This window comes from Symphalangus syndactylus, chromosome 5, assembly GCF_028878055.3.
Source record: "Symphalangus syndactylus isolate Jambi chromosome 5, NHGRI_mSymSyn1-v2.1_pri, whole genome shotgun sequence".
NCBI lineage: Eukaryota > Metazoa > Chordata > Mammalia > Primates > Hylobatidae > Symphalangus > Symphalangus syndactylus.
Window position 1 is genome coordinate 66,805,165 of NC_072427.2, and position 21,886 is coordinate 66,827,050.

Below are 21,886 nucleotides of genomic sequence, written 5' to 3' on the forward strand. Positions count from 1 at the left end.
GCCGGCCAGTGGGGAAGGTGGAAGCGGGCGCTGCCGCTCGCTCCACCGTTTCGGTGGCAGAACCGGGTGTGCGCCCAGGGGGCAGGACGGGGCGGGGTGCTGGGGGTGTGGCCTGCGGCCGGGGCCTCTGGAAGGGCGGGGCGAGGATCTGGGGGTGTGGCCTGCGGCGGGGACGTCGGGGAGAGGCGGGGTCTCGGCTGGCGCTGACGCAGCCATGGCGGTGGCGGCTTTAGACGCCGTGCGGAAGGAGTTACGAGAATTCCCGGCCGCTGCAAGGGGTGAGTGGCTCTCCCAGAGGCTGCGGCGATCCCCGAACACGGGAGGGGCCCGGGATGCCGCTGACACCGGGGGCTCGGAACCTCGTGTGTGCGACTGGCCTAAGGCCCCGCTCGGGTTGCTCTTTTGTGGCAACCTGCTTCCCTTCTCCCGTATTCGCGCAGTCCCGCGGCTTCGTGGGTGACTCTGTTCACGTTATTCCCAAGGCCTGGTGCCGTCTTGACCGTGGTCGCGGCGAAGCCCTGTGTTTCCTACAGTCTTGAGCAGTTTGCTGTTACCCTTGTTGAAAGCTCATCAAAGGCCACAGGTGGTGGTGGGATTCTTCCCCCACGTGCCCCACCTCCGACCCCAACTCCCCTGTCGCACTTCGGGAGGATTGCAGGCTGACCAAATGGTCCCTGGCTCTTCCCCTGCTTGGTTTTTATTCCTTTTCTTTCTTTCTCTCTTCCCTCCTCCCTTCTTTTTTCTGTTTTTAAATGATTTCTTAACCACTGAACAGCAACACAGGCTCGTGTATGTGATGGGTATGTAATATACAATGGTACGCAATGTAAATGAAGCAAGGTTCTCTCCCAGCCCCAGTTTGCATTCTTACGGAAAGATTGTTTATATCCGTGCACACACGACTTTTTACCCTTTTTTTGTACAAATAGTAGCTTGCTAAACACACTCTTTTGCACCGTGTATTTTGGAGATCATTTCACATTCCTCTACCTCAGTCTTTTTCACGTCTGTGTACTAGTGCTGTATTCATTTAGTCATTTAGGTCATGTCCAGTCTGTTGTTTTCAATAATGCTGTAACGAACACTTTGAGTATTGATTTAACAAATATTTATTCAGCATCTCTGTATGCCAGGCTCTGTTTAGTGTGTTTGAGATACATCACTGAACAAAACAAATCTCTTTTACATTCTATGTCCTGTTACATTCTAAGTGAGAAGGTGGACAATTAACCACAGGTGTACTGAATGAGGACGTTGTAGAGTAGAAGAAGTGGGTTGGAAGTTAAGTGCAGGCAGAGCCCTCGGTGTGAGTGTGCCTGATGTGTTCAGGAAACAGTGAAGAAGCCAGTCTGCAGGAGCAGGGTCTTTGTGCACGTGTGAGTATTTTTGTTGGTTAAATTCTTTATATTTTTTGAGACAGGGTCTTACTTTGTCACCCAGGCTGGAGTGCAGTGGCACGATCATAGCTCGCTGCACCTCGACCTTCCAGGTTCAAGAGATCCTCCTGCTTCAGCACCTGGGAGTAGCTGAGACTACAGGCATGCGCCACCACGCCTAGCTAATTGTTTTGAATTTTAGTAGAGGCGAGGCTGGTCTCAAATTCCTCAAACAATCCTTCCACCTCAGCATTCCAAAGTTTTGGAACGCCATGGAACACATAAGCCACTGCTCCCAGCCTTGTTAAATTCTTAGCAGAGTTATGGGGTCAAAGGAATTGTTTGGATCCCTTTTGAAATTTTCTCACTTTGAAGCCCTAGGAGAGAAAAGCAGCCATTCTCTAAAGGAAATGGTGAGTAAGTAAAACAAATCCCTAATTGCGGAAGTCCAGAGGATGAAAAAATGGCAGTTTCCACGTATTTTCAGAATCCCAGGCTGTGTGCAGTATTCATGCCTGTAATTCTAGCACTTTGGGAGACCAAGGTGGGAGGATCTCTTGAGGCCAGGAGTTCAAGACCAGCCTGAGCAATATAGTGAGACACCATTGTGTGGTGGCATGTGCCTGTAGTCCCACCTACCCAGGAGGCTGAGGCAAGAGGATTGTTTGAGTCCAGTAGTTTTGATGACAGTGGCGGGCAGTTTGGAGCAGATGCTGTCATCATGCTGGCTGCAGTGGGGAGGCACAAGTCGGGCAGCAGAAGTGGCTCTGGGAGCAGCAGTGGTGGTAGTGAGTCCCCTGTTCCCTGCATCCCCGAGGCAGCCTACTGTACCACCCCCACCCTTACACGGCTGGGCAGGACCTGCTCCTAAGCCCAGACCCTCTGCTGCAGCCTCAGCCTCGCTCCCTGCCGCATCCCAGAAGCCCGCGAGCACCCTGCCAAAGGTGCAGCTGGGACTTGTAGGGACTTGTACTTGTGAGTACAAAAATACTCACACATGTGCACAAAGACCCTGCTCCTGCAGACTGGCTTCTTCACTGTTTCCTGAACACAGGACCACCGGGCTCATTTGTTTGGGGTGGTTGGAGCTGCCATGCTATCTGCACCTTGCCCGCCGCTGCTGTGGGGAAAATGCGAAGAGGAGATGCAGCTGGGGCCACATGTTCCACAGAGCTAGCGGGAAATGGGGACAAGTGGGAGCCCCACCCCTTCCAAGTTGGTGAAGTGGGAGCTCCCTAGGTGCAATTACAGCCGCCCAAGCCAGGGCTGCAACCCAGGCACCCCTGTGCTCTTGGGAGCCAGGAACAGGCAGGAGCCCCACCCTCCTTTGTGCAGCTGCAGCCTCCCAAGCTGCAGCTGTGGACCCAGGCATCTCTGCACTTTTGGGGACCCAGGAAGGCCCCTTCCTGCTGCCGCAGGCTTGGAAGTGCCTGATCCTGCTGTCTGGCTTCTCCCCACTGTCAGCACCTGATCAGATCATGGAGCAAAGTTGAGGCCGAGCCTGGGTGCTATCGCAGCCTGGCTGGGTGTGTGAATGCTCTGGGTGGTGCTGACACACCAGCCCCCTGCCACCTTGGCCCCCTCCGGCCTTTGGGTGCCAACGAGCATGGGAGGGAGGCCAAGAGGGGCTGAGGGCAGCTCGGTGCCGGCCTGCAGGCACCCCTTGGCACAAACAGCTTGGGTGCCATGAATGGTGGCAAGAGGCAGACAGGTTCCTGGGTGGAAGGGGGCGGGTCCCGGTGAAGCCCGACCTTCAAGCCAGGGAAGGCCTGAAGCCTAGGGGCTGGGCTGCCGGTTCCACGGACCGGAATGGGAACTTTTGGTGCCTTTTCCGGCCCACCCATGGCTGCCCATGGACCAATAGGCATGTACTTCTTCCCCTGTGAGACCCATAAAAAGTCCCTGACTCAGCCAGACCAGAAGAGACGATGGGATGACCAGCTGCAGGGAGGAGCTACCCTCTGTGCTGAGAGCTGGAGAGATGACAGGACAACCTGCCCACAGAGAGGAGCCACTCTAGCCAGGGAAGCAAGCAGGCATGCCAGCTCTTTCTTTTCCGGTATTCCTGGGCCCAGTGGGTTCTTCTCATTCAGTTACAATTTTTGATCTAAGAACATTCACTTCCCAACTGATCAGAAAGTAAAGGTGACTGGCATGGTGTGGCTGTGAGAGATGCAATGTGACCTCAGAGATGAACATCCGTGCCGGGACCATTTGGAGCAGGATGTGGTAACCACCAAATGGAAACCATGGCCTTCTGGCTCGACCTAGAGCATGAATGTAGCAAAGCGAAGCCCTGTACACTTTATAAAAACCAGCAGAAAGACACTCCAGTCTGAGTGAGCAGCTGGAACAAAGTCAGGTACCACCTGAATAGAGGGGGTGTGGCAAGGGCAGGCACGAGACAGGAAATCAGGCTGGAAGAGTAGGTTGGGCCTGGTCGTGTGTGCCAAGGCAGGCGGCATTCTCTCAGGAGCAGTGGTAAGCCATCGAGGCATTTGTTACTAGGGGTATGACAATATGAGACTGTATTTTCAGAAGATGACTGGGGCTGTGATGATGAATGCTTTGCGAGGGAGTGGAATTAAGCCAGAGAAACCAGCGAGTTTACTACTGCAGCCATCCAGCCAGGATACTGCAGACTTTCATTCAACATTTGGCAAAGACTTGCTGAGCACATGCTGTGTGCTAGGTACTGTTCTAGGTCCCAGGGGTGCATTAGTGAACAGACGAGTGTCTCTGCCCTTGTGGAGTTTACATTCTAGCAAGGGTGAAAGAATGATAGTTTATGTAGGTGATATATATATGTTTTTTTTTTTTTTTTTTTGAGATAAAGTCTTGCTCTGTCACCCAGGCTGGAGTGCAGTGGCACGATGATAGCTCATTGCAGACTCAAGTGATCCTCCTGCTTCAGCCTCTAGCGTAGCTAGGAGTATAGATGCATGCCACCGTGTCCAGTTAATTTTTAATTTTTTTGTAGAGATGGGGTCTTGCTATGTTGCCAAGGCTGGTCTTGACCTCCAGGCCTCAGCAGTCCTCCTGGCTCTGCCTCCCAAAGTGCTGGGATTACAGACATGAGCCACCACGTCTAGCCCTAAAATATATAGCATGTTAGATGGTGATGAATGCTAAGGAGAAAAAATACGGAAAGGGCTATAAAGATTTGAGGCAGGGGGACAGATTATAAATTTAGAAAGTATAGTCAGAGAAGGAAGCCTTATCAATGTGATATTTGAGTGAGGACCCAAAGGAGGTAGCTGGAATGTGGATGCCAGCGGAGGAGAGGAGACGGTGGGTTTGAGAGACATAGGAGATAGAACCAACAGGACTTAGAGCCAACCAGTAGGATGACGGGAGTGAAGGAGAAAGCTAAAAGATTTTGATTAGAGGTGACACAGGGCCACTGTAGACCCCTGCGCAGGCAGCACACCACACAGCCTGCCGAAGTGCACATGGTGGCCCTGGGTGGCTGGAGATGGTGATGCTGTTCAAGCAGGTCCCAAACCACAGCCGAACCCTTCCTTTTCCTCCATTGGTGTCATCTGGTAGTTTGTCTCCCCGGGTAAGAAGGTTGTAAATTTCCTAAGATGATGATTATGTCATCCCCGATAGCCCCAGATTAGCCAAGCCAAGTGCTGAGCACATTCCAGGTGCTCAGTAAATGTCACTGTTGAAGGAGGCTTCCCAGAGCCACACCCCACCCAGAATAGCCCATTGCCATGGGGCCTCAGCCTTACTCATTCTGGAGCTCCCAATGCCATCTCCATGGTGGCCTTTCCTGGTAGATGCTAGGAGGCTGGCCCCTTCAGGGTGGGAAGGCAGAGGGTCCACTGTGCAGACACAGCCCCACAGGGGATTTGGCTTATGGGCTAGGTAGCAGCCTCTGGCCCTGTGGACGGTCAGGGCCCATGCTGGTGTGTGTGCATGATGCTTTCTGCTTTCATTTTTCCCTCCTCATCCTTCTATTACTGGTTGTCCAGGGTCCTTTGGTCACCAATGAGCATTTCCCAGTGACACAGCGTGGCCTTTCCAGGGAGGGCATCTCTTGGGCAGGGACTGGGTGCTGCTGACTTCAGCCCCTCCATGCCCTGTCTTCTTTCTCTCAGAGCTCAGCGTGCCTCTTGCTGTGCCCTACCTGGACAAACCCCCAACTCCGCTACACTTCTACCGGGACTGGGTCTGCCCCAGCAGGCCGTGCATCATCCGCAACGCTCTGCAGCACTGGCCGGCCCTCCAGAAATGGTCCCTCCCCTATTTCAGGTGGGAGCTGCCCTGGGGTCAGGTGTGAGCAGTGATTACTGACATCTGGGCATGGGCTGAGTGTCCATTCCTCTAGAGCCACAGTGGGCTCCACGGAGGTGAGTGTGGCCGTGACCCCAGATGGTTACGCGGATGCCGTGAGAGGGGATCGCTTCGTGATGCCAGCTGAGCACCGCCTGCCCCTGAGCTTTGTGCTGGATGTGCTGGAGGGCCGGGCCCAGCACCCCGGAGTCCTCTATGTGCAGAAGCAGTGCTCCAACCTGCCCACTGAGCTGCCCCAGCTGCTGCCTGATCTGGAATCCCATGTGCCCTGGGCCTCTGAAGCCCTGGGTGAGTGGAGGTGGGGTAGTCCCGGCCCTGGGCAGGGAAGATATGGGAAGGAGGGGGTCACCCTGTTTGCCCTTAGGTGATGACCTGGCCTATGGGCTTGGTCCTGTCAGCATCTGGTGCAGCTCACTAAATACTCACATTCCCAGGCCTTGACTTAATCATAGATGAACTGCCAAAGATTGTTGTCCTTCCTTCTTCCCCAGGGGAGGGAGGACCCCTTTCCGAAGCTTTCCCAACCTCTGCCTCTTCTCCCTGACCCCTTTCTTGGGATTCTTCTGTGCTCACCCAGGTTTTGGCTCTGGCATCACTGGATGGCAGCTTTCTCCAGCCTGGCCTTCCTAACTTGCTCTCTGCCTTCTGCCCTGCAGGAAAGATGCCCGATGCTGTGAACTTCTGGCTGGGGGAGGCGGCTGCGGTGACTTCTTGTAGGTGTAAGGGGAATACAAAGGCGGGGAAGGAGCAGGTTGGGGCAGAAGGAGGGAAGACGAGGCCAGGAGTGGAGGGATGGCCCTGGGTGGAGGTTGGGCTGTTCTCTAAGATTTCTTTTGGCTTCTAGGACTTGGGCACCACAGAGGGTTTCCCCTGACAGCTGAGGTCGGGGAATGGACCCATGGCATTGGGGGCGGGTGCATTGTTTCTTCTAGACCCAAAGAAAGCTCCCTGAAGGCCCGCTGGGCCAGGGGGTAAGTGTAGGAGAACTTCCCCTCTTGTTGAAGAGGAGTCCAGGGCCTGGTGGGCATCAGGTCCCTGGTAGGCAGAGTTCCAGAATGCCCATCAGAGCCCCTGGCATCTCCAGCCCACCGACTCTGTGCGTGCTTCTCTTTTGTCATAGGCCGTCTTGGGGTGCAGGGCTCTGAGCATGATGGTTTGCCGCCTCCTGTGCCCCTGCCCTCCATACCCTGCCCCCGGGCCTTCTTTCTGTTGGCAGTGCACAAGGACCACTATGAGAACCTCTACTGCGTGGTCTCAGGAGAGAAGCATTTCCTGTTACATCCGCCCAGCGACCGGCCCTTCATCCCCTATGGTAGGGGATGTGGCCTGCAGGGACTGGGGAACAGCTGGCCCAAGGGGGCGGGAGGCAGCAAGAGTCTGGGAAGCCAGTTCCCAGGCCTGAGGTGTGGCTGTGGCATCCCCACTGCACCAGGGCCCCTGATCCCCTTGCCCCTGCCCAGGGCTGGCTGGGGTGGAGGAGGGTCTGGCAAGTTCCAGGCTGTTTGCAATTCCCCCACACCCTTTTCCCTTGGGCTCCAGAGATGTACACGCCGGCAACCTACCAACTAACTGAAGAGGGTACCTTTAAGGTGGTGGATGAAGAGGCCGTGGAGAAGGTGTCTGTCCTGTTCTTGGGTTCTAGGGAGGGAGAAGGGCAGAAGCCTGGCTCTGAAGAGCAGGCACAAAAGATCTGGGGAGGTGGCGCCTTGCTCTGAAAGGTTCCTAAATCTGAGGCCTTTCGGTGCTGAGCCACGCAGGGTCTGTGGTGTTGACCTTTGGAAGGGACAGAGCCTGAAGTCTTGCGGGGTCTGGGGGGCTGCTCCCTGGTATCTGATGTGTTCCCAGGTGCCCTGGATCCCACTGGACCCCTTGGCGCCAGACCTAGCCCGGTACCCTAGTTACAGTCAGGCCCAGGCCCTTCGCTGCACAGTGCGGGCTGGTGAGATGCTCTATCTGCCGGCTCTGTGGTTCCACCATGTCCAGCAGTCCCAGGGCTGCATCGCAGGTGAGGAGTTGCCCAGGCTGCCCGGGGACAGGCCCTGCCAAGGTCCAGCAGGGCCTCTCGGGGGAGGCTTGGGAGGCTCTAGGTCAGAAGAGGGATCTTCATGCTCAGATCCCCGTTCTTCCCACAGTGAATTTCTGGTATGACATGGAATACGACCTCAAGTATAGTTACTTCCAGCTGCTCGACTCCCTCACCAAGGCTTCAGGCCTTGACTGATGGAGCACTGGTGAACACGACCAAGCATGCCTGGGGGGAAGGGGCCAGCCCCTCCCTGGCAGGGTCAATTCTCGAGAGAGCCTGGAGTGTGCATGCTGGCTGCTGGCCCGGGGTCCAGCATGGCTTGAGATCAGCTTTGGAGGATCTTGGAATGTGGTCATAAGGACTCAAGGTGCCAGGCAGGTCTGGGTGAGGGTTCTCAGGAAGTTGCCACACAGGTGAGCAGAGTGGGGATCAGGTGCAGCGGCACCTCTCCCCAGCGCTGTGATGTTGGTGAGTCACTGCGTCTCGGGCATTGGTGTCCTGTCAGTAAACAGATAATAATGGCTCTACCTCGTGGGGCTGTTGTAGGCTTGGAGATAATGTCTGTCAGGACCAGCACGGAGCTGGCACACAGGACGTGTTGAATAAAAGGTAGCTGTGAGTCGTATGTCCTTTTTTTTTTTTTTTTTTTTAAAAAAATGGGGTCTCGCTCTGTCACCCAGGCTGGAGTGCAGTGGTGTGATCTTGGCTCACTGCAAGCTCCACCTCCCAGGTTCACACCATTCTTCTGCCTCAGCCTCCCAATTTGCTGGGACTACAGGTGTGTGCCACCATGCCCGGCTAATTTTTTTGTATTTTTAGTAGAGATGTGGTTTCACCATGTTAGCCAGTATGGTCTCGATCTCCTGACCTCGTGATCTACCCGCCTCAGCCTCCCAAAGTGCTGGGATTACAGGTGTGAGCCACTGCGCCTGGCCTATGAGTCGTATGTTCTGATCCTCCCTCTTGAAGTTGCCTTCTGCGGTCTAAGGAGGGCCTGAAGGTTCAGGTAAAAACTTCAGGGTGACCTTCACTGGGGGTGATGGCTGTATCCCAGCCTGGGCCCAGAGATCCGTCAGCTGCCCAAGTCTCGCTGTCCATGAGAGCCACCGCAGCCCCTCCCTGGGACAAGCAAGCAGACCTCAGTCTTGTAGCTCTCTGGCCTGGACGTCTTCGGCCCAGGACCTTGAGAACTATTCCTAGCTCTGCTATGGTTACTGTCCTCCCCCAGTTTAGGGGCAGCAGGTGGGACCTGGTGCCCTGGGGATAACACCTCTTCTCCCATAACAGGCACAGGCAGGAAGGGACGGAGGCCCCCGCCTCTCTTGGGGCTGTCCCTCTGAGGAAGGAGTCGGTCTCCACACTCTGACCCCCGCCACAAACCGTGTCCTGGAGACAGAAGAACCCCCTGCCCCTGAGTGCCAACCCACAGGCCTCATCCCCGGCCTCTCAGCACCCAGCTTTGAAGGGCTGTTTTATGTGACGGCCACTCCCCTGCCTGTCATGAGGGGGCCTGGGTGCTCATCTCAGATTGATGGAGCCCTGCCATCAAGACTGGGCATTCCTGTCCAACAGGTGCCAGAGTTGCGAAAGGCCTGCGATGGGGAACTCCACTCTTCCCTTGGCTGCTGTTCTGGGACTCACCCCTGCCTTCCTTCTGCTCAGCCCCTGGCAGCAAGCTCTCCAGGCTGGCATTGCAGAGCTGGGAGTTCAGGGCTGGGTGGGGCAGGCCCAGCTGGTAATGGCTGGCGAGTGCCACAGAGGTGTCAGGAGCTCTAGTACAGGCTTAGGGTGCCTCGTTTCCTGGACAGGTGGCTGGCCCAGGAGTGGGTGTGGAGCTTAGGTGGAGCAGAGGCGGCGGGTGGGAGGGACTTGGGACCAATTGGGACATCACATCCCCGGCTCTGGGTTAGAAAGCTGACAGTCCTTGATCCTGTGGCCACTGCCCCATCGTTCCTGCTCCTGAGGACTCAGTCTCATGGCTCTGGTAAGGCCTGGCAGGGCCCTGGGTCCCTACTCTGACCACTGGTCTCTACCTGGGGCCTAGTTAATATGTTTCTTATGGGAGCCGTGGTCTTCTCCAGGTGTAGGGAGGGGAGTTTATTGACCACAAGACCAGGGTAGTGGGCAGAAGCCAGGGGAGGAGGAGGCTTGGGGATGAGGCACCCATCCTGAGTTTTTTCTGCCCTGGGAACCGGCTCCCGGCAGAGCTCCCTGGCACCATAGATTTGGGTCCTGGAGACTCAGAGGCTCCCAGCTGCTGCCCTGAGGCCCTGGAAGGAAGTGGCTCCTCCGTGCTCCTCTGACTCAGTTGCCTGGAGTGTGAGGGCCCTGGGCTGACCCTGGTGGATGAGGCTTTCCAGCACTGCCCTGGACCTGGTTGCTCCCTGGACTTGACCTGTTAGGGCCCTTGCAGAGGCAGGCGGAAGGCCGAAAGGAAGCAGTTGGCACAGGCTTCCCTGGTCCCGGTGCGCCTGCCAGGCTGCATTCCCGGAACCAGGGGGATGGGTTTGGAGGGAGCTACCGAGGGACCATCTTCAGCCTGACCTGGCAGGACTTGGAGGACATGACAGCCTGTGAGGGGTCTGAGCTAGGAGCTGCCTCCCCTGCCCAGGAGAGAGCCCATTTCCAGGATGCTCTTCTGACCGGGGTGGAGGGAGGGTGCGAGAGCAGCTCAGCCGGGGGCCCAAGGCCCTGACTTGCCACTTCCCCTCCCTCGATAGCTTATGTCCCCTGCCACCCAAGACCAACCTGAAAGCTGCTTAGCTGGGGTGTGGGCTGGGGATGTGGGGTGGAGAGCCTAAAGGATACTAGCCCGAGAAGGTGGAAGCAGGTCTGTGTGAGGCATAAATCTGGAGCCAGCCTGCCTGGGCCCCAACCCCAATTCTGGACCTCAGGCAAGTGAGTGCTTCTCTGTGCCTCAGTTTCCTTGTGGAGTGAGCCATCGTAAATAGTATCTGCGCATAAGGTGGTTGTGCGATAAATGAGTTAATGTATGTAAAGCCCTTGGCCCAGAGCCGACGCAGAGCATTGTGTAAGTGCTGGCAGGCGTCATGATGGAGATATCATGTCTCCTCTTGTTGATTCAGGATTCTGATGGGATGGAGGACGGGCCTGGGGTTCAGGATTAGGCCTTGAGGCACTGCTCCAGCCTCCTTTGTGGCCTCTGTCACCCTTGGCTTCATCAGCCCGTAGCAGGTCTCCCCTCTCCCACCTCTGCAGGCAGAGGTATCCAGGACCTGCCTTCTCACGGTTCGTGTCCTGCAGGCCCATCGCCTACCCTCTAAGGACCTAGGTGAGTGCGCACCGCCGTGACCCCTGTGCTGGGCTGGGGGAGGAGGAGGGTGCTGTGGCTGGATTTGGTGGAGGCGGGTAGGCCGGTGGGCAGGGCCTAGAGGAGGGAGCTGAGAGGAGCTTCTGGGTGGAAGGTGGCAGCTGGGGCTCTGCCTCTGGCCCCCACTTCCCCTCCCCCTCAGTCTTACCCCACATGGGGCTCTAGGTGATGGAAGGAAGTGGGTCTGGGCGGCTGGGAAGGGCTCTTGGCCACCACTGGGCACTTGTTCCTTCCCGCAGTGACCCCCTCTGACTGCTACGTGACTCTGTGGCTGCCCACGGCCTGCAGCCACAGGCTTCAGACACGCACAGTCAAGAACAGCAGTAGCCCTGTCTGGAACCAGAGCTTTCACTTCAGGATCCACAGGCAGCTCAAGGTGGGCCAGGCATCAGCGCTGCCTCTACCCACATCCTCGCCAGCCGCTGCTGCTGCCCTGCTCACCTTCCCGTCCCCTCCCTCCTGCAGCCCTGTCACCCTTTTTCCCTCCAGAATGTCGTGGAACTGAAAGTCTTTGACCAGGACCTGGTGACCGGAGATGACCCTGTGTTGTCAGTACTGTTTGATGCGGGGACTCTGCGGGCTGGGGAGTTGCGGTGTGAGAGCTTCTCACTGAGCCCTCAGGCAAGGCGGTGTTTCCACGGCAGCCCCAGCTGGTGTCTGGGTTGAAATCTCCATGCACACGCATGCACACACGCGCGTGTCTCTCATACTCACTGACACATGCGCACTCCTTCTGACCCTTTCTAACTCGCTGCTGGCTCTCTTCCCAGGGTGAGGGGCGCCTGGAAGTTGAATTTCGCCTGCAGAGTCTGTGAGTCGGGCCTGGGGCAGTTTGGATGGGAGTGCCTCGTGGGAAGGACAGCACTAGTGCCTGGGGGATGCCCAGGTCTCTGTGGGGTGAGAACCTGGACTTCTGCTAAGGGGGCTCTGGGGGCTCTTTCCAGGGCTGACCGTGGCGAGTGGCTCATCAGCAATGGCGTTCTGGTGGTGAGTGTGCCAGTGCTCTGGGAGGTGGTCTGGGATCCCCAGGACTCCCTCATGCCAGCGACTTGAGGCACAGGCCCACCGCTGCCTCAGTCTGGGGACCCTGGGATTTCAGTTCGTTAAGGGAATACAATCTCAAGGGAATACAATCTCAAGGGCCCAGGTAATGAGGTGCAGACCAGTAGGAGCCAGGGTGCTGGGAGGGTGGGGTCCCTGAATGGGGGGTGGGGTTAGTGTCTGAGGGGCTGTCTTCATGACTCAGGCCCGGGAGCTCTCCTGCTTGCACGTTCAACTGGAGGAGACGGGAGACCAGAAGCGTGAGTCCCCGACCCACTGGGACAGCCCCCAGCTCTCAGCTCTTGTCTTCCCCCTTTAAGCATTGGACAATTCTCCCCGGGGCCTGAGCTTTCCCCTTAGGCCTTCTCAGGGGGACCGGGGTGGGGGATCCATCTCCACCAGACCATTTCAGCGGGGAGAGGGAGGTGCCCTCCAGGCCACGCAGCAAGGTGGGTTCTGTGGGCAGAGACGCCGTCCCCAGCCTCTCTGCTCTGGTTCCTGTTTCTAGCCTCAGAGCGCAGAGTTCAGCTTGTAGTTCCTGGGTCCTGTGAGGGTCCGCAGGAGGCCTCTGTAGGCACTGGCACCTTCCGCTTCCACTGCCCAGCCTGCTGGGAGCAGGAGCTGAGTATTCACCTGCAGGTAGTGTGCCTCGCTCCCTTGAGGTGGGGCCCCCAGAACTTCCTCCCTCCCTCCGCACCTCCTCCCAATCTGACCTCTGCTCCACCTGGCAGAGTGGGCACCCTGGCAGCGTGTGTGGGCCCATGCTGGCCTCCCCTTCCAGTCCCTCCCATACCTCTATGGCTGCTGGCGGGAGTTTGGTGAGGTCCTTGCTAGGAGCAGAAGCGTAAAGATTCTTAGGTCTCCGTCCTTTGTCCCCTGCAGGATGCCCCCGAGGAGCAACTAAAGGTGCCACTGAGTGCCCTGCCCTCTGGCCAAGTGGTGAGGCTTGTCTTCCCCATGTCCCAGGTACTGGCCTCCCAGGGGAGGAAGCAAGGCGCCTGAATGGGGCTGGGACCCAGGCCACAAAGGGAGGGGCCTGCTTCCCGCTTCTCCGTGGGTCACACCCTGAGCAGGTGCTGGGGCCAGCCTCTTTGGAGAGTGTCCTCTGAGCATCCCTGCTTCAGGCTTGGCCCCTGTGGAGACAGTGGTGGGGCGGGGGTGGTGCGCCTGGGGTCAGGGTAAGAGGAGCAGAGCTCGGTGGAGGTGGCCGACCTTTGTGACTGGGGCCTTCACGGTTTTCAGGAGCCCCTGATGAGAGTGGAGCTGAAAAAAGAAGCAGGGTGAGAGGCCTGGCTGGGGACTGGGCAAGGCCCTGGAAAAGCAACCAGGGTGCGGGGCTGGAGGAGGCCTGGAGGAGTGAGGGGGAGAAACAGCCGCCCCTCATCCTCATGCTCTCTGAAGGGGCTCAGGCTTGCGCTCAGCGGGGGGCACGAAGTACTGGGAGGAGCCTTAGCACCTATGATCGGAGGGGTAAGTGACCGGTCCAGTGCCAGGCACCCGGGGAGCAGTTGATAAATGTTTGGCTGGAGAATGCAGGGAGGCGAGGATGGAAAATGGTAACATGGTTTGGGGCACAGAGAGGGCAGGAAAACCAAGGGAGAGAAGAGGGGAAATTGCGTCCTTTTGGGTGGAAGCTGTTATGGCTGGACCTTAAATGATCTTCATAGAGTTGTCGCCCACCCTGCCCCTCTGTCTTGAGAGAGTGGCTTCTCACCTCGCAGACACAGGATCATTGGTCCTTTTCTGCCCCTCCCCCTGACTTTTTTTTTTTTTTGGAGATGGAGTCTCTCTGTCACCCAGGCTGGAGTGCAATGGCGCGATCTTGGCTCACTGCAACCTCCACCTCTGGGGTTCAAGCGATTCTCCTGCCTCAGCCTCCCGAGTAGCTGGGATTACAGGTGCCTGCCACCACACCCAGCTAATTTTTGTATTTTTAGTGGAGACAGGGTTTCCCCATGTTGGCCAGGCTGGTCCTGGCCTCAAGTTATATGCCTGCCTCAGCCTCCCAAAGTGCTTTGAACTCCGTGGGTAAGGGACAGAACACGAGACTTGGAGGGGGGATCTATGGTATGGGGCCTGCCTGGGGGCCTGTCTGCACCCGGGACCCCAAGCAGCCTCTTTCAGCCACGGCATTTTGGGTCCTGCCAGTCTGCTTTGCTGCATTCCCAAGCATGTCCACATGGACATATGGACACACCCTCCCCAGGTGTCAAACTTCAGTCTTGTGACACAGGAGTGGCAGTGAGGGTTGGGGAGAGGAGGGAGGGCAGTAGGCATTGCAGGTGAGGCAGACCCAGCTTTCCATTCTCTGGGAGGGTTGAGAGCTGTCGCAGTCTCTTCCTTCCCCCGCCAGACCGAGGGAGCTGGCCATGCGACTGGGCTTCGGGCCCTGTGCAGAGGAGCAGGCCTTCCTGAGCAGGAGGAAGCAGGTGGTGGCCGCGGCCCTGAGGCAGGCCCTGCAGCTGGACGGAGACCTGCAGGAGGATGAGGTTTGGGGGCTGGGCTGGATGGGGTGTCCCCGGGCTTGCTTGGGCCTAGCTCCTGGTGCTGAACACTGGAGCTGCTTATCCCTGATCTAGACCAGAGCTCACAGCTGCCTGTCCCCACCCTGCTTCCTCTCACCTGGCGTTAGCAGGGACTTGGTACAGGCAGAGTGTTGCTTGAGGCACCTGGAGCCCACACAGGAGCTACCTCATAGGGCTGGCTTTCCTACTCTGTTTCTTGGTTCTCAGCCTAGCCTGTCTGAGGAGTGAGACAGATATCTGGTATGAGGCCTGTTGGCCCAGGGTGCTTCAGGAGGTTCATATTAGCCTGGGCCATCTCCTGGGGGAGTGATGGCAATTTGGGAAAATTTTGAGGTGGGCCCTGGGGCTTCCAGAAAGTGAGCATCAGATTCAGGGGCTGAGAGTGAGAAGATGAGGCTCAGAACTTGCCTGGGCCATTTTTTCCTGGAGCCCTTAGGACTGGAGGAGCTGGGCACTCACAAGGCTGTTTCTGGCCCCCAGGGCTGACTCAGAACTGGTCCCAAGACCTGTGATCAGGCCTTAGCTGTGGGCTGGGTGGCCACTTGACCTGCTACCTCTTCTTCCTGTGGCTTGGCCTTCCCCATCCCTAGGGCCTCTACAGGCCTGGCTCTCTTCTTTTCCAGATCCCAGTGGTAGCTATTATGGCCACTGGTGGTGGGATCCGGGCAATGACTTCCCTGTACGGGCAGCTGGCTGGCCTGAAGGAGCTAGGCCTCTTGGATTGTGTCTCCTACATCACCGGGGCCTCAGGCTCCACCTGGTGAGCTGGGGGCAGGCTGATGCTGGACCCTGTGTGGCAGGGGGTGCTGGTGCCAGGGTTCTCCTAGGCCTCTGAGCAAACTAGAAGGGCTGGGAGAATGAATGTGCCAGGGAGAAACGTGCTCGAGGGGACCCTGGGAAGGTCCCTGCCAGGCCGTTGCCCTAGAAAGCCCGGGACACGTGACGTCTAGATGGGGTCCTTCAGTGACAGCCCTCTGGCTTTGGCTTTTCCCAGGGCCTTGGCCAACCTCTATGAGGACTCAGAGTGGTCTCAGAAGGACCTGGCAGGGCCCACTGAGTTGCTGAAGACCCAGGTGACCAAGAACAAGCTGGGTGTGCTGGCCCCCAGCCAGCTGCAGCGATACCGGCAGGAGCTGTCTGAGCGCGCCCGCCTGGGCTACCCAAGCTGCTTCACCAACCTGTGGGCCCTCATCAACGAGGCACTGCTGCATGATGAGGTGCGGGGGCTGCGGCCTGGGGGCAGAGCCAGGGCTGGAGCTGGGGCACGGTGCTGGACAGCAGGGTGGGAAAGGCCCTGGGCACCCAGGCAGCTGTGGGTTTAGGTTCCGCTCATCTTTCCCCAGCCCCATGACCACAAGCTCTCAGATCAACGGGAGGCCCTGAGTCATGGCCAGAACCCTCTGCCCATCTACTGTGCCCTCAACACCAAGGGGCAGAGCCTGACCACTTTTGAATTTGGGGGTGAGTGGCCCAAGGGCTGAGACCTGTGCCCTTGCAGTTGGTGGAGTAAGGGGAGACGGGGCCTGTGTGCAGATGGCAGATGTCACACCCACCTCTCCTGGGCCAGGTCCCGTGCTTTCTGGAGACTGGCACCCTACCAGGGTCCCTCAGGCCTTTGGGAAGGAGGCAGGGGCCTTAGGTCCCATGCGCAAAGCCCAGGCCACAAGGCCTGGGCCTCCTGGTCCTCAGCTGCCCTAAAGCAAAACCCTGGGTCAGGGTGGGGGTGCGGGGGGGGCCTAAGGGCTCTGCACCATGAGGCTGAGGGGTGACCTCCTCACAGAGTGGTGCGAGTTCTCTCCCTACGAGGTCGGCTTCCCCAAGTACGGGGCCTTCATCCCCTCTGAGCTCTTTGGCTCTGAGTTCTTCATGGGGCAGCTGACGAAGAGGCTTCCTGAGTCCCGCATCTGCTTCCTAGAAGGTGAGGGGCACTGGCAGGCTGGGGAAGCTGGGCCGAGCAGGGAAAATGGGCCCTGGGTCAGAGGGCAGCCTCGGTCAGAAGAGTTTCCTGGGCCAGGACTGGCCATGGGGAAGGGTAGGGTTGGGACAGGAGTCGGGGGCCCTCTTCCCTCACGGCCGCTCTTTCAGGTATCTGGAGCAACCTGTATGCAGCCAACCTCCAGGACAGCTTATACTGGGCCTCAGAGCCCAGCCAGTTCTGGGACCGCTGGGTCAGGAACCAGGCCAACCTGGGTAAGTGCTCCGGCCCCTTCATAAGGGTGCCAAGGGGCAGCCAGCTGGGGCTGCACCAGGAGGCGGGGGGTTCTCACCTCTTCCCCCTCCAGGGTCACCACCAAGGTGGGGATAAAGGTGCCGAAGTCCCCATTTCCCCACCTTGCCTGTGTAGACAAGGAGCAGGTCCCCCTTCTGAAGATAGAAGAACCACCCTCAACAGCCGGCAGGGTAGCTGAGTTTTTCACTGATCTTCTGACGTGGCGCCCACTGACCCAGGCCACACATAATTTCCTGCGTGGCCTCCATTTCCACAAAGACTACTTTCAGCATCCTCACTTCTCCACCTGGAAAGGTACCTACTTCTCTCCGAAGTCCTCCTGTGGCCACCTGAGCCTTGAGTCCCCAGTCCAGACACCCCTCACGGTCCACTCCCATTCTCCTGCTTTGAGCTCGATTCCCTGGACTACTTGGAGCAGGGGTCTTTTTCTCCTTGTCTTGGGGACCCAGGGCCCACCTGCAGGGCTGCGGGGGTGTTGGTTCAGCAGGAGAGCAGGGACCAGAAGCCAGAGTCTCTCCTTCCAGCAGGAATCTGGTACTCTTGGTATGTGTGACAATTGCTGCTCTCCCCAACCTTCCAGCTACCGCTCTGGATGGGCTCCCCAACCAGCTGACACCTTCGGAGCCCCACCTGTGCCTGCTGGATGTTGGCTACCTCATCAATACCAGCTGCCTGCCCCTCCTACAGCCCACTCGGGACGTGGACCTCATCCTGTCATTGGACTACAACCTCCATGGAGCTTTCCAGGTTGGGAAGGGTGGGCAGCCCACCAGGGAGGTGGTGGGTGGCCCCTGCCCCCTGAAGAGAGGGGCTTTGGAGTCCAGTGTCTGGTCCAGCTTCCTTTAGGAGCTGTGACTGGGACACTGGAATCTTAATTTGCCACCAGAGGAGCTCATTCTTTTCCGGAAGTTGGGAAGCTGGCGAGGTTTTCCTGGTATCTTGTATCTGGGTCCCCTTTACTGACCTGCGAGGTGCGGTCCTGGGCCTCTGGGCCCACCTGCTGAGTCTGCTTTGGCTCCCAGTGTCAGAACTGGAGTGCTGGGAGCAGCCCGGCTCCGTCTAGCCCCAGAGGAGCTGCCACCGAGGTCTGTCAGGTGTGGAGAGTTTTTTCCAACAACTGGCTTCGTAGGCCCCACTGGAGACCCTGATTTGGCATTTGAGCCCCAGGTCCTGGGCATCTTTCTTACATCAGCCCCAGTGTTGAGGATGCCAGGGGCCCTGTCCCTCTGAAGCCCCTTCTGCCTGCCCTGCAGCAGTTGCAGCTCCTGGGCCGGTTCTGCCAGGAGCAGAGGATCCCGTTCCCGCCCATCTCGCCCAGCCTGGAAGAGCAGCTCCAGCCTCGGGAGTGCCACACCTTCTCTGACCCCACCTGCCCCGGAGCCCCTGCGGTGCTGCACTTCCCTCTGGTCAGCGACTCCTTCCGGGAGTACTCGGCCCCTGGTGAGCAGCTGTTCACTTCCCCCTCCTGCTGCCCCAGTCCCCCACACCTCCTCCGTCCCCTGTGCCTCTCCAAACCCATCTTCCCCACAACGTGTTCCCCATGCCGCACTCTCTCCACAGGGGTCCGGCGGACACCCGAGGAGGTGGCGGCTGGGGAGGTGAACCTGTCTTCATTGGACTCTCCCTACCACTACACGAAGGTGACCTACAGCCAAGAGGACGTGGACAAGCTGCTGCACCTGACACACTACAATGTCTGCAACAACCGGGAGCAGCTGCTGGAGGCCCTGCGCCAGGCGGTGCAGCGGAGGCGGCAGCGCAGGCCCCACTGATGGCCGGGGCCCCTGCCACCCCTGACTCTTTCATTCATTCCCTGGCTGCTGAGTTGCAGGTGGGAACTGTCATGAAGCAGTGCTTCAGAGCCTCGCGCTCAGGTGGCCCTGTCCCAGGGTCCAGGCTGAGGGCTGGGAGCTCCCTAGGGCCTCAGCAGTTTGCAGTGGGGGAAGGAGGCCGATCCCATTTGTGTAATCAATCACCCAAAACCCCGCGGCCCGTGTCTGTTTTCCCTTCTGTGCCACCTTGAGTAGTTAGAGCACGTTAGACTCATATAAATGGGAGGCGCTGAGACCATCTGTTATTACTGCTGAGAAGGGCCATGTCATTCTAGGCTCTTGGTTGTACATGGCAAGGGCTGGCACAGAGCTCGCTCATCAGTGTTCTTCCTCCGAAGCGCACATTCTCTCTCTGCACACGTCTGCGTCTACCTGTGCTCAGAGTCACCCCTTCCAAGCAAGGAGGAGGCCACGGGGGCCTGGGGTAGCCCTGGCCTTGCCCACCTGCTCTGCTGTAACACGTCTCCTCTTCACCCAGACAGTCTTCACCCAGACAGGAATGCAGGGGGAGGCCAGGCAATGGCTGTTTCCTGCCACATGGTAGGACTCATGTAACAAGAAGGAACTGTCTATTCCAGAAGCTGGGCCTGGGGAACTGGGTTGAAGCAGCCACGGGAAGGAGCCCTTTTGCCTGTAGCTGAGTCTCATTCTGGTCCCCTAGATGTGTCCTCGCTTGTGGCCCTGAAGTTTGGTGTTGCATTGGGGTTCACCTCAGGGATCAGACCTGTTGGGAAAACAGATGGAGTGAATTTAGTAGGGTATGGCCACGCCAGAATCTTCTCCAAACACTGGTGCCCCTGCCCTCTCCTGGACCAGCCAGCCTCCTAGAATAAGCATGGGAGTGGATTCCAGAGCTGACAGGCGCTGCAGCAGTGACCACAGTGATAGGTGAGTGGGTGGGAATTGCCTCGACTCTCATAACCCAACTCTCCGTCTGTCAGCTGGCCTAGCGACCCCAGCCCTGGGTTCGAGACAGTAGAAAAATGGCTGTCCTGGTAGCCTCAGGAGTCACTGTGTCCAGGACAAGGCCTGTCCCATTAGCAACACATCATCTAAATCATATATTGGGCCCTGCAGGACTAGGAGCAGATGGTTACACTGGAGACCACAGTCATGGCTGCCACCCCTCACAGTATGAGCCCTCCAGGCACACGGCTGTATGTGTGTGTGCACATCTAGGCACATCCTGGCATGGGGCCCATGCACGGAGGATTTGCCTGTCTCCAGTCCCTCCTCATCCCAGGTGTCCCCTCCCCCTGGAGAGCCTGAAGCCCTCTGGTTTGGAGGGGAAGGAGATATGAGTGAGGGGGTTGAGCATCAAAATCATGCTGGGATCTACAAGGAGGGACTGAGGAGCCACGTAAGAGCCACCCGCCTCCACACATCCACCTTTGCATCTCCTCCTCCCTGGCCTGCAGTCCGGGACATGCTGGCCCTCTCCATTGCCATGGAGTGGGGACTGGGGAAAGCAGGGGAGGACCAGGTAGAGAACGGGTTGGAACAAGGGTGGGGCAGGGTCTGGCCGTCCTGCCAACGTGCTGTGCCTTGGAGAGGGGAGAGGAGGGAAGAAAGTGAGGAGTGCGTGGGAAACAAACCCAGGCAGGCTCTCAGCACCGGGCAGAGGGAAACCTGGCTGCCCCTCCCACAAGCAGCCGAGCAGGAAGGGCACAGGGAGCCCGGGCAGCTTTGTCTACAGGGTCCCCACACCAGAGCATGGAGTGAGCCCTGGGAGGGGACCACTGTCTGTGGGAATCTGGGCTTTGTGGCCTGGATTCCTCTCTCAGCTGAGAGTGGGCAGGGGCAGCTGAGGGTTCCAATAGCATTTCCCTACAGCCCAACAGAGTAAGTCTGAGGCCCAGAACCTCAGGCTTCAGAGGGCAGCGCCTGCCAGCCACTGAAGCCCAGGGCTCCCCGCCCTGCTTCCCCCGCCCAGGTGTCCCACCTGAGTAGACATCCAGGCCGGGCATCCTTGGTCACGCACTCATTCGGAGAGCTGACAGGTTTGGCTTTGAGTTCCAGGCTCAGACTCTGGGCTGCAGAGCAAGGGAATGACCACTGTCAGCCCGGCCCAGACCATCTGCAGGCACCGGGTCTGGCTGCTGCTTCCAGCTTCTGGAGGCTCAGCACAGCCTTGGGCAGCCTGGCCATGCCAGGCCCTTCCCACGTGGGGGTGCGGGGTGGGCTGAGCACTCATGAGCAAGTTTTTTCCCCATGCGTCCTGCCTCTTACAAAACTCCTCACAAGTGAGTTAAGAAAGGCTGAGCCTTCCTTAGGAGGTGGGGGATTCTGGAATGTGGAACAACTCAAGATCCCTTTGGGCTTCTGGGAAGACAGACTCTTGGGAGGGGAGTCCAGGGGAACCAGAGACAAAGCTGGGATCCCAGACACATTCCCTGAACACACTGTCCACACAGAGCCTCGGCAGAGCACGCTGACCCCGGAAGAAAGTGGTCCAAAGGGTTGTCTCTACATATTCCTCCAAGTAGAACCTGGCTTGCTTACTGTCTGCAAAACAACTCAAGAGTGACATTCAAAGTTGTCTGAGGACTAGAAGGTTAGAGAAGCACCCAGATCAGACAGAACAGAGCCTGGAAAGCCCTTGGAGGAACACAGTCCATGAGGATCCTGGCAGGAAGGGCTTGGGGCAGTCTGAGTGGCAGGCTCCAAAAGGGGCAGAACAGGACCAGGACACAGCTGGGGGGTCAAAACTGGCCCCATCTCTGCTAATTAGCTCTGTGATCTTGGGCAAGTTGCTTAACCTCTCTGGGACCTAAGTTCTTTGAGAAAAAACAGTCAGTCTCACTTTTTGGAGGTTAGAGATGCTGTGAAACCTCTCTAGGATGCATAAAACACTAGGGGCCCAGGGAGTCGGCCACCCTCCCCGCATCCTTCCCCTGAAACCCACCTGCAGGGCAGCCCAGGGCTCGCCACCAGCTCTCAGCCTGCTCTTCGGACGGTGCCGCAAACAGGATCTCTGCCCCACTGGTCAGCCTGGCACCCACACAGTCACAGGTCAAACTCCACTGTCCCTTTGGGGACCCCCACGCCTCCAGCCCCCACTGAGCCAGGTGGCTGCTGGGGGCGATGCCGGAGTCTGTGTCTCTCTCCTTACCTTAAGGAGAATGTGTGTTTCCTGCCATGGTGGCCCCGCAGCCTCTCACACCGGGCTCCCGTGAGGTCAAGGAGGGCCATGGAAGCTACTTTCTGAGGAGAGATGAGAGGC

At 58.1% G+C, this 21,886-nt stretch overlaps 3 protein-coding genes across 8 annotated transcripts in view; 2 read left to right on the plus strand and 1 right to left on the minus strand.

Moving 5' to 3' along the window:
• The first annotated feature begins 165 nt into the window (after window positions 1-165).
• JMJD7 (jumonji domain containing 7) lies at window positions 166-8,329 on the plus strand. 3 transcript variants are annotated; one of them, XM_063639185.1, is made up of 8 exons: window positions 166-278; window positions 5,483-5,636; window positions 5,713-5,966; window positions 6,335-6,391; window positions 6,799-6,990; window positions 7,218-7,294; window positions 7,524-7,683; window positions 7,811-8,329. In XM_063639185.1, the coding sequence occupies exons 1-8, from the start codon at window positions 215-217 to the stop codon at window positions 7,897-7,899; spliced, it is 1,047 nt and encodes a 348-aa protein (XP_063495255.1). In that variant the 5' UTR covers window positions 166-214; the 3' UTR covers window positions 7,900-8,329. The 3 variants fall into 3 exon arrangements, with proteins under 3 accessions (XP_063495255.1, XP_055134818.1, XP_063495256.1); XM_055278843.2 differs by having other exon boundaries at window positions 6,895-6,990; XM_063639186.1 differs by lacking the exon at window positions 166-278 and adding an exon at window positions 318-4,068.
• A 30-nt stretch (window positions 8,330-8,359) lies between these two features.
• On the plus strand, window positions 8,360-18,896 carry PLA2G4B (phospholipase A2 group IVB). Of its 4 annotated transcripts, none has more exons than XM_063639181.1 (21): window positions 8,364-8,710; window positions 8,992-9,276; window positions 10,924-10,996; window positions 11,275-11,411; window positions 11,525-11,656; window positions 11,806-11,846; window positions 11,980-12,022; window positions 12,282-12,336; window positions 12,585-12,715; window positions 12,959-13,042; window positions 13,319-13,356; window positions 14,430-14,565; window positions 15,225-15,361; window positions 15,596-15,818; window positions 15,945-16,062; window positions 16,382-16,519; window positions 16,687-16,791; window positions 16,946-17,125; window positions 17,412-17,578; window positions 18,085-18,271; window positions 18,392-18,896. In XM_063639181.1, the coding sequence occupies exons 2-21, from the start codon at window positions 9,205-9,207 to the stop codon at window positions 18,601-18,603; spliced, it is 2,409 nt and encodes an 802-aa protein (XP_063495251.1). In that variant the 5' UTR covers window positions 8,364-8,710; window positions 8,992-9,204; the 3' UTR covers window positions 18,604-18,896. The 4 variants fall into 4 exon arrangements, with proteins under 4 accessions (XP_063495254.1, XP_063495251.1, XP_063495252.1 ...); XM_063639182.1 differs by having other exon boundaries at window positions 8,366-8,710; window positions 8,992-9,688; XM_055278842.2 differs by lacking the exon at window positions 8,992-9,276 and adding an exon at window positions 9,277-9,688 and having other exon boundaries at window positions 8,366-8,710.
• Window positions 18,880-21,886, minus strand: part of LOC129482678 (spectrin beta chain, non-erythrocytic 5) — a gene marked incomplete at its 5' end in the record, with an annotated part of 35,821 nt that continues 32,814 nt past the window's right edge. Inside the window, 4 exon segments of the mRNA XM_063638499.1 lie at window positions 18,880-19,387; window positions 20,606-20,696; window positions 21,569-21,654; window positions 21,776-21,867. Of these exon segments, the coding sequence (XP_063494569.1) occupies window positions 19,375-19,387; window positions 20,606-20,696; window positions 21,569-21,654; window positions 21,776-21,867 (282 nt within the window).

Bases quoted from the DNA above. Each gene is read 5' to 3' on its own strand.
- JMJD7 (XM_063639186.1), top strand. From the start codon at position 3,897: ATGAGACTGTATTTTCAGAAGATGACTGGGGCTGTGATGATGAATGCT. The intron at 4,069-5,482 runs GTACTGTTCTAG...TCTTTCTCTCAG, and splicing joins GAGCACATGCTGTGTGCTAG to AGCTCAGCGTGCCTCTTGCT. The intron at 7,684-7,810 runs GTGAGGAGTTGC...TTCTTCCCACAG, and splicing joins GTCCCAGGGCTGCATCGCAG to TGAATTTCTGGTATGACATG.
- PLA2G4B (XM_063639181.1), top strand. From the start codon at position 9,205: ATGAGGGGGCCTGGGTGCTCATCTCAGATTGATGGAGCCCTGCCATCA. The intron at 16,792-16,945 runs GTAAGTGCTCCG...TTGCCTGTGTAG, and splicing joins CAGGAACCAGGCCAACCTGG to ACAAGGAGCAGGTCCCCCTT. The intron at 18,272-18,391 runs GTGAGCAGCTGT...CTCTCTCCACAG, and splicing joins CCGGGAGTACTCGGCCCCTG to GGGTCCGGCGGACACCCGAG.